The sequence below is a fragment of the Caloenas nicobarica genome, chromosome 36, assembly GCF_036013445.1.
Source record: "Caloenas nicobarica isolate bCalNic1 chromosome 36, bCalNic1.hap1, whole genome shotgun sequence".
NCBI lineage: Eukaryota > Metazoa > Chordata > Aves > Columbiformes > Columbidae > Caloenas > Caloenas nicobarica.
Window position 1 is genome coordinate 413,712 of NC_088280.1, and position 9,630 is coordinate 423,341.

At 71.2% G+C, this 9,630-nt stretch overlaps 2 protein-coding genes across 3 annotated transcripts; both read left to right on the top strand.

Annotated features, from left to right (window-relative positions):
• Window positions 1-87: 87 nt before the first annotated feature.
• On the top strand, window positions 88-7,001 carry LOC136000906 (collagen, type I, alpha 1b-like). Its single transcript, XM_065654904.1, has 7 exons — window positions 88-232; window positions 1,586-1,733; window positions 3,317-3,749; window positions 3,852-3,907; window positions 4,854-6,091; window positions 6,579-6,753; window positions 6,956-7,001. Exons 1-7 carry the CDS (start codon window positions 88-90, stop codon window positions 6,999-7,001), a joined length of 2,241 nt encoding a protein of 746 aa, XP_065510976.1.
• S1PR2 (sphingosine-1-phosphate receptor 2) lies at window positions 1,719-8,775 on the top strand. 2 transcript variants are annotated; one of them, XM_065654976.1, is made up of 2 exons: window positions 1,719-1,733; window positions 6,956-8,775. In XM_065654976.1, exon 2 carries the CDS (start codon window positions 7,048-7,050, stop codon window positions 8,098-8,100), a length of 1,053 nt encoding a protein of 350 aa, XP_065511048.1. In that variant the 5' UTR covers window positions 1,719-1,733; window positions 6,956-7,047; the 3' UTR covers window positions 8,101-8,775. The 2 variants fall into 2 exon arrangements, with proteins under 2 accessions (XP_065511048.1, XP_065511047.1); XM_065654975.1 differs by lacking the exon at window positions 1,719-1,733 and adding an exon at window positions 5,200-5,757.
• Window positions 8,776-9,630: the final 855 nt, after the last annotated feature.

The following is a 9,630-nucleotide window of genomic DNA, read 5'->3' on the forward strand; positions in this document are numbered from 1 at the left end:
CGGGGCTTCCGGCGGAAGTGGGAGGAGGCGGGAAAGAAGGACGAGGAAGATGGGGAAGGGGCGGGACGGCGGAGACGGGGCCCCCCCATGGCCTCCATGGCCCCCGGTGCCCCCCCATGGCCCCCGGTGCCCCCCATGGCCCCCATGGCCCCCATGGCCCCCGGTGCCCCCCCCAGTGCCCCCCAGTGCCCCCCATGGCCCCCGGTGCCCCCCATGGCCCCCATGGCCCCCGGTGCCCCCCAGTGCCCCCCCATGGCCCCCCAGTGCCCCCCAGTGCCCCCCAATCACCACCAGTGCACCCCATGACCCACCAGTGCCCCCCAGAACAGCCAGTGCCCCCCATGTTCTGGTAACTGGTGCTGAACCCAGGATTTGGGGGAGCCCACACTGGGATTGGGGGGCCAGACTGGGATTGGGGGGCCAGACTGGGCTTGGGGGGGTCCAGACTGGGATTTGGGGGGGTCCAGGCTGGGATTTGGGGTCCAGACTGGGATTGGGGGGGTCCAGACTGGGATTTGGGGGGATCCAGGCTGGGATTGGGGGGGTCCAGACTGGGATTGGGGGGGTCCAGACTTGGATTGGGGGGCCAGATTGGGATTTGGGGGGTCAAGTCTGGGATTGGGGAGGTCATGTCTGGGATTGGGGGGGTCCAGACTTGGATTGGGGGGCCAGATTGGGATTTGGGGGGCCAGACTGGGATTTGGGGGGGTCCAGGCTGGGATTTGGGGTCCAGGCTGGGATTGGGGGGGTCCAGACTGGGATTTGGGGGGGTCCAGACTGGGATTTGGGGGCCAGGCTGGGATTGGGGGGCCAGACTGGGATTGGGGGGGGTCCAGGCTGGGATTTGGGGTCCAGACTGGGATTGGGGGGCCAGACTGGGATTGGGGGGGTCCCACCAGGCCCCCCCCCGGGCCGTTCCGGGCGGCGGATCCGGGGCCGGGGGGGCGGGGGTGGCTCCTCCGGCCAGCTCGGTCCCGGGGGGGCCCCGCTGCCCGCCCCCCACCCCGCCGCCTGTTTCCAATTAAATCCCCTCCCGGCCCCTTCGCTGCGGCCTCTCGGCGCCGGGGGGGCGGTGGGACCCCCCCGAGCCCTCTCCAGCATCCGGGGGCCATATTAGGGGCTGGGGGGGTCCTTCGCAGCCCCCCCTTGGCTGGATTCTTGTGTGTCCCCCCCCAAATTCCTCTGTAGAAAATCCTGGGAGTGTTTGGAGGCACCAAAATCACATTTTGGGGGGGGGGGAGGGAAGTCCCACCCCCCACCCTCCCCCCCCCCAAAAAAAAAGTTGGGCCTAGGGGCCCGATCCTGCCCCCCAACTCCCCCCCCCCCCCCGCAATGGGTTTAGTTTTAGGGCCAAAAAAGCGCCAGCGCTGCTGGGACCCCCTCTTTTTTTTTTGAGGGGGGGGGGTGTGGAATAAAATGGGGGTGCCTGGGGCCCCCCAAATTTTGACGTGTCCCTGTCACCGGTGTCACGCGGCTCCGCGCCCCCCCCGCGTGGGGAACCCCCTGAAAATGGGGAACGCGGCGGGACGGGGGGGGGCTCCCCCAGCCCCATTTTTGGGGTCTCCCCCCGCCCGCCTCGGAACAGGGAGGACCCAGGCGTTCGGGGGGGGGGGGGGGGGGGGGGCAGGAACGGCCACGCCCCCCGGGGGGCGGGGCGGCCCCGCCCCCCCCCCCGCCCCCGCTTCCCCCCCCCCCCGCTCCACATGTTGCAACGGGCACCGAGAAAACGGCCGGTAAGACTCTCATACCCCCCCACGCGTGTCCCCCCCCCCAAAAAACCCCACCCAATTCCACCCCCCGAGGGGGGGGCACCCACGGGGGGGCACCCACGGGTGTCCTCGTCCCCCCCCGCGGGGACAAAACGAGGAGCCCCGTGGTGACAATTGGGTCCCCCCACGGGTGACACCCCGGGGTTGGGGGGGGGTCAGGGTGCGGGACCCCCCCCCAAGGGCTGCGGGGTTTAGGGTGCGGGTCCCATGACAATGACAGTGTGTGTCCCCCCCCCCGGGCCATTGTCCCCGTGGCGGGAAGGGGGGGGGGCGGGGCGGGCAGCTGTTCGGGTGTCACCAACATCTGGGCCACAGCTGGATGGGGGTGGTGACACCCCCCCCCGCCCCCCCCCCCGCCCCGGCTTGTGCAACCGCTAACGGCTGCGGGGGCGCCCGGGGGGGCACCGCTGCGGGGTGACATCCCTGCCACGGGGGGGTGGCACCGCTATGGGGGTGACATCGCTGCCATGGGGGGGTGGCACCGCTATGGGGGGTGGCACCACTATGGGGGGGTGACACCGGCATGGGGGGGGTGGCACCGCTATGGGGGTGACATCGCTGGCACGGGGTCGGTGGCACCGCTATGGGGGTGACATCGCTGCCATGGGGGGGGTGGCACTGCTATGGGGGGTGGGACCAGCATGGGGGGGGTGGCACCGCTGTGGGGGTGACATCACTGCCATGGGGGGGTGGCACCGCTATGGGTCAGTGGCACCGCTATGGGGGTGACATCGCTGCCATGGGGTCGGTGGCACCGCTATGTGGGTGACATCGCTGCCATGGGGTCAGTGACATCGCTGCCATGGGGTCGGTGGCACTGCCATGGCGGGTGGCACCGCTATGGGGGTGACATCGCTGGCACAGGGTTGGTGGCACCGCTATGGGGGTGACATCGCTGGCACGGGGTCGGTGGCACTGGCACGGGGTCGGTGGCACTGGCACGGGGTTGGTGGCACTGGCACGGGGTTGGTGGCACTGCTATGGCGGTGACATCGCTGCCACGGGGGGGGTGGCACCGCTATGGGTGCCGTGGGTGCCGGTGGGGCTGTGCCCTGGGGTGCTGGCACCCGTGTGCCATCACTGGCACCCGCTGGGGTGTCCCAGCACCCGTACGTGTTTGGTGGCACCCATAGGGTGTCCCAGCACCCGTGTGCCTTTGGTGGCACCCAGGGGGGTGTCCCAGCACCCATGTGCCACCACCAGCACCCATAGGGTGTCCCAGCACCCGCGTGCCCTTGGTGGCATCCAGGGGGGTGTCCCAGCACCCATGTGCCTTTGGTGGCACCCACAGGGTGTCCAAGCACCCAGGGGGGTGTCCCAGCACCCATGTGCCACCACCAGCACCCATAGGGTGTCCCAGCACCCATAGGGTGTCCCAGCACCCGCATGCCCTTGGTGGCACCCAGGGGGGTGTCCCAGCACCCCTGTGCCACCACCGGCACCCATAGGGTGTCCCAGCACCCGCGTGCCCTTGCCGGCCCCACCGCAGCCCTGCCGTGCCCCCCCGGTGCCCGTTGTGCCCAGTTCATCCCCCGGCGTCCCCGCAGCCTTGGGTGCTGCCGGCTGCGCCCGCCGGACCCGCAGGAATTTGGGGCATTTGGTGCTGCCGGGGCCGCGGCACCCGTGTCGCCGCTCGGTAAACACCCCACGGCCGGTTCGGCGCCGCGCGGCTCGGGGGGTCCCCGAGCTTTCGGGGGGTCCCACGCTGGGAGGTTGGGTGACGACGAGAGATGGTTTGGTGGCGAGAGATGGTTTGGTGACAGCGAGGGATGGTTTGGTGACAAGAGATGGTTTGGTGACAGCGGCCGGCTGGGGGGTCGCGCCGCGATGCCGCGCCGTGCCGGGGCGCCCACCCGCGTGCCCCCGTGTGCCGGCGGGGGGGCCACGGCGCGTGCCCCCCGCCGCGGAGCCGCGTCCGGCCCCGGCACCATCTGGCAGCCGCCCCCGCGCCCGCTTGACCCCGGCGCTAAGCCAGGCCAGGCCGGCCCCCGCTGATCCAATTTGCCGCGCCGGAGCTGGGGGGTTATTTTGGGAACAAGGGGCCCCTGTGTGCGCCCCCCCCCCCCGGCCCCTCCCCCGCAGCCGGGGGCTCCCAGCCCCCCCGGCCCCGCCAGCCCGGGACCCCCTGGCACTTTGGGGTAATGGGACCCCCCGGGTGCTCTGGGGTGCTGGGAGGGGTGTCCTGGGGCAGGATCCCAGTGCAGGATCCCGGTGCGGTTCCCAGTGCAGGATCCCAGCGCAGGATCCCAGTGCAGGATCCCAGTGTGGTTTTCAGTTCGGGATCCCAGTTCAGGATCCCGGTTGAGGATTCTGGTGCAGTTCCCAGTTCAGGATCCCAGTGCAGGATCCCGGCTGAGGATTCTGGTGCGGTTCCCAGTGCAGGATCCCAGTGCAGGATCCTAGTTCAGGATTCCAGTTCAGGATCCCGGTGCGGTTCCCAGTTCAGGGTCCCAGTGCAGGATCCTGGTTCAGGACCCCAGTTAAGGACCCCAGTTCAGGATCCCGGTGCAGATCCTGGTGCAGGACCCCAGGGTGCATCCCGCTTCAGGGTCCTGCTGCAGATCCCAGTTTAGGATCCCAATACAGGATCCCGGGGCAGGATCCCGGTGTGGTTCCCAGTTCAGGATCCTGGGGCAGGATCCCGGTTCAGGATCCAGCCCAGGATCCCAGTTCAGGATCCTGGTTGAGGATCCCGGTGCCGTTCCCAGGGCTGGATCACGGTTCAGGATCCTGGGGCAGGATCCCGGTTCTGGATCCCAATTGATGATCCCGGTCCAGTTCCTGGAGCTGGATCCCATTTCAGGATCCCAGTTAATGATCCCGGTTGATGATGCTGGTGCAGTTCCCAGTGCCGTTTCTGGTGCGGTTCCTGTTTCAGGATCCTGGTTGAGGCTCCCGGTGCCGTTCCTGGTGCCGTTCCCGGCTCAGGATCCCGGTGGAGGCTCCCGGTGCCGCTCCCGGTGCCGTTCCCGGTGCCGTTCCCGTTTCAGGCTGCTGGTGCCGTTCCCGGCTCAAGATCCCATTTCAGGCTCAGGATCCCGTTTCAGGCTCCCGGTGCCGTTCCCGGTGCCGTTTCCGTTTCAGGCTCCCGGTGCCGTTCCTGGTGCCGCTCCTGGTGCCGTTCCCGGTGCCGTTCCTGGCTCAGGATCCCGTTTCAGGCTCCCGGTGCCGCTCCCGGTGCCGTTCCCGGTGCTGTTCCTGTTTCAGGCTGCCGGTGCCGTTCCTGGCTCAGGATCCCGTTTCAGGCTCAGGATCCTGTTTCAGGCTCCCGGTGCTGTTCCCGGTGCCACCCCCGGTGCCGTTCCCGGTGCCACTCCCGGTGCCGTTCCCGGTGCCGTTCCCGTTTCAGGCTCCCGGTGCCGTTCCGGCTCAGGATCCTGTTTCAGGCTCCCGGTGCCGCTCCCGCTGCGGTTCCCGGCTGGGGCTCCCGGGTCCCTCGCCGCTCCGCTCCGCTCCGCTCCGCTCCCCGCCCCGCCCGTGGCTCCGCCCGCAGCCGCCGGGCCCGGGGGCGGCCGGTGCCGGGGAACGGGAAGCGGCGGCAGCTCCGCGGCGGCGGCCGAAGCTCCCGGCGGGGAGGTCTCGGCCCCGGCGGCTCCTCCCGGCCCCGGCGGCTCCTCCCGGCCCCGGCGGGGGGGTCCCGCAGCGGCGGCAGCGAGGGGCGGTGCCCCGGCACCGGGCGCGGCTGCGCAGGAGCCCGGGCGGGCGGGAGCGGCACCGGGAGCGCTGCGAGGACTGGGACGGCACCGGGAACGGCACCGGGAGCGCCCGGCGGCACCGGGAGCACCGGGAGGGCACCGGGACGGTACCGGCAGTACCGGGAGCACCGGGCGGCACCGGCGGTACCGGGAGCACCGGGAGGGCACCGGGACGGTACCGGCGGCACCGGGAGCACCGGGCGGCACCGGGAACACCGAGAGCACCGGGAGCACCGAGAGCACCGGGAGCACCGGGCGGCGCCGGCGGCACCAGGAGCACCGGGAGGGCACTGGTACGGTACCGGGAGCACCGGGAGGGCACCGGGAGGGCACTGGGAGCACTGGGAGGGCACCAATATGGTACTGGCGGCACCGGGAGCACCGGGAGGGCACTGGTATGGTACCGGCGTCACTGGGAGCACCAGGCAGCACCGGGAGCACCGGGAGCACCGGGGGGGCACCAGGACGGTACCGGAAGCACCGGGAGCACCGGGGGGGCACCGGGAGGGCACCGGGGGCACCGGGAGCACCAGGGGGGCACCGGGGGGGCACCGGGAGCACCGGGAGCACCGGGGGGGCACTGGGAGCACCGGGGGGGCACCGGGACGGCGCGGGCGGCGGCTGGAGGTGCGGCGGAGCTCTGGGCTCCCTTCCCCCCGCTTTTCCCCCCCCAACCCCGGCCCTCGGTCCCGCCCCGGACCCTCCCGCTCCCCGCGGGGTCCCGGCACCGGGGGGGCCCTAACGGGGGGTCCTGGCCCGAATCTGGGCAGCGGGGACGGTACCGGGTGTCCCGTCCCTAAACGGGGGGGGGGACAATAGTACTGGGTGCCCCGTCCTAACTGGGCAGGTACAGGGACCCCCTCCCTCATGGAGGGGGGGCAGGACCGGGTGTCCCCCCACCCTAACCGGGGCGGGGGACAGTACCGGGTGTCCCCCCTGCAAACCAGCAGAAAGGGGACATGACTGTGTCCCCCCTGTCCCTAACTGGGGGGCGCACAGTCCCCCCCACCCCAACTGGGAGACAGTACCACCCCCCCCCCCATAAACCAGGGGGGTCAGTCCCGGGTCCCCATCCCTCCCCACGGCGGGTTTGGGGGCGTCCTGCCCATCTCAGCGCCCCCCCCCCCGGAGAAGACACCCCGGCGCTTCACCCCCCGGCACCCCCAGCGTCCCCCCCAGAGCGGTTTGTCGTGCTCACCCCGGGGCGTCACCTCCGGCCGCCCGCGTCCCCCCCCCCCGCGGCGGCGGCGGCAGGACGGTCCCCCCGGCACCCCCGGGGCCGCTCCAAGGTGCGTCTCTTATCTGCCGTCAGGATTTCCTTTTTGAGTCATTTCTGCCGCGCCGGCGCGGGTGCCGCGCGCCGGGATCTCGCGCCGAACCAGATGTGCGCCCAGATGTGCACGCACACCCCCCCCCCCCCACCCCCCCCCGACCTCACCGCCGTCTGGGGACGCCGACGCCGTTCCCACCCCGTCTCTCCCGTCCCGCCAGGTCCCCGCAGCCCCCCATCGCCGTCACCATGTCCCGGCGGCGCTGAGCTGGGCAGGACGGGCGGCCGGCGGAGCCGCGGCCGGCGACGAGCCATGGGGAGCATCTACAAGGAATATTTCAACACGGAGAAGATCCGGGAGCATTACAACTACACCAAGGAGGGCACGGAAAGCTCCCCCACCACCTCCCGTTGGGTGGTGTCCATCCTCATCGTCGTCTTGTGCTGCTTCATCGTGCTGGAGAACCTCCTGGTGCTCATCTCCGTTTGCCGCAACAAGAAATTCCACTCGGCCATGTACATTTTCATCGGGAATTTGGCTTTTTCCGACCTCTTGGCCGGGTTGGCCTTCATGGCCAACATCTTGCTCTCCGGAGCCACCACGTTCAACCTGACGCCGGTGCAGTGGTTCGTCCGGGAAGGCACGGCCTTCGCCACCCTGGCCGCCTCCGTCTTCAGCTTGTTGGCCATCGCCATCGAGCGCCACGTGGCCATCACCAAGGTCAAGGTCTACAGCAGCGACAAGAACTGCCGGATGGTGCTGCTGATCGGGGCGTGCTGGGTGATCGCCGCCGCCATCGGCAGCCTCCCCATCATGGGCTGGAACTGCATGAGCGACCTGGGCGACTGCTCCACCGTCCTGCCCCTCTACTCCAAACGCTACATCCTCTTCGTCATCACCATCTTCACCCTCATCCTCCTCGCCATCGTGGGGCTCTACAGCCGCATCTACTGCATCGTCCGCTCCAGCCACGCCGAGATCGCCAGCGCCCAGACCTTGGCCTTGCTCAAGACGGTCACCATCGTCCTGGGCGCCTTCATCGTCTGCTGGCTGCCGGCCTTCATCATCCTCCTCATGGACGCCTCGTGCCCCGTGCGGGCGTGCCGCGTCCTCTACAAAGCGAACTACTTCTTCGCCTTCGCCACGCTCAACTCGGCCGCCAACCCCATCATCTACACGCTGCGGAGCAAGGACATGCGGCGGGAGTTCCTGCGGGTGCTGTGCTGCTGCGGGGCCGGGCGCCGCGACCGGCCCCCCGGGCGCTGCGGGCTGCCCCCGCGCACCTCCAGCTCGCTGGACCGCGGCACCCCCAAATACGAGCTGCCCACCTCGCCCATCACCCGCGACTGCACCACCTCGGTCTAGGGCGGGGGGCTCGCCCGCCCCACGGCCGCCCCACGCCCGGGGGGGGCGGCGGGTACGACGGGAGCGCGGCGTTTTTCTAGGTACGGACGGACAATTGCACCTTGGTCCCCCCCCCCGCCCCCGGTTTTCCTCCAGGTCCCCTCCTGGTTTTCCCCGCGGCGATGCCGGGGTTTGCGTGGCCGCCGCGTGTTCGGGACGGACGGGGCGGGGGGGGGACACGGACACGCGTGTTGCTCTTCCCACGCCCTGCCCGAGCCCCGGGGCCCCCGCGGGACCTGTCGGACGGGTCCCGGGGCCCCTCCCCGCGCCCGGCGCCCCGCGGCACCCCGTGGCGCCACTGGCAAATCCTCTGCCCCCGGCTGCTCCCCGGCACCGTGGGTGGCACCGACCGCTGCTCTTGGCCCCGGGGGGGGCGGTTTGCCGGGAAAGCCGGGCCTGGGGCGCTCGCCACGGGCCGGGGGGGACGTGTTAAAGACCCCCCCCCCCAGCCCGTCCTCCCACCCCGCTCCGTGGTCCTGCCGTGTGCTGGCACGCGGCGGGGGGGCCCCGTTGCAGCCGGCTCTGCCGGGGCCTCACCCCATCGCTGTGACCCCCCGGGAGCCCCCCCAAAAAACCCGGTGACCCCCCCCGCCCCGCCCCGGCAAGGGCGACGGTTGTATTAAAACGGCGCTTTTCCACCCGTCTCCGCCTCCTTCGTGGCCTGGGACGGGGACCCCCGAGCCCCCCCCCGGCTCCTCGGGGAGGGGCGGAGGGGACGGGGCTGTGGGGAGGGGGGCGTGGGGGGGACCCAGAATTTGGCCGGGCGATGCCGCCGCTTCGTGCCGGCGCCGGAGCTTCCTCGTCTCGGTCTCGCACCGCTCGACCGCAGCTGCTTCCCCACGGCGGTGGCATTTCGGGGAAGGGGAAGTGGGGAGGACACGCGTGTCCCCCCCACAGACCCCCCTCCCTGTTCCCCAACCCGGCGTTTTGTCCCACCCCGGCGCTGCCTTGGCCTCGGCGCGGCGGTGCCGGCGCCCAAACGTTTCGTGCCCCAATTTGGCCCCGTTTCCTCCCTCGGGGGGTGCGGAGGAAGCGAGGAGGGGGTTTCGTTTCCTTCCCGCCCCCCGTGCCGCCGGCGGGACGGGACCCCATCTCGGCGCCCCGGCGCTGACCCGCGGGGTTTCGGCCGCCCCCGCGGTGCCGGGGCCCCCGCGTTGGAGGGGAAACTCCAGCGTTTCGCCATCGCCCACCGTGTCCGGGCAGCGGGGGCCTCGTCGGAGCCCCCCCGGGATGGTGGTGGCGGGACGGGGATGGGGATGGAGGGACAGGGATGGGGATGGGATGGAGGGACGGGGATGGGATGGAGGGACGGGGATGGGATGGAGGGATGGGGATGGGGATGGAGGGACAGGGATGGGGATGGAGGGACGGGGATGGGGATGGAGGGACGGGGGTGGCGGTGGAGGGACGGGGATGGAGATGGAGGGACGGGGATGGGGATGGGATGGAGGGACAGGGATGGGATGGAGGGATGGGGATGGGGATGGAGGG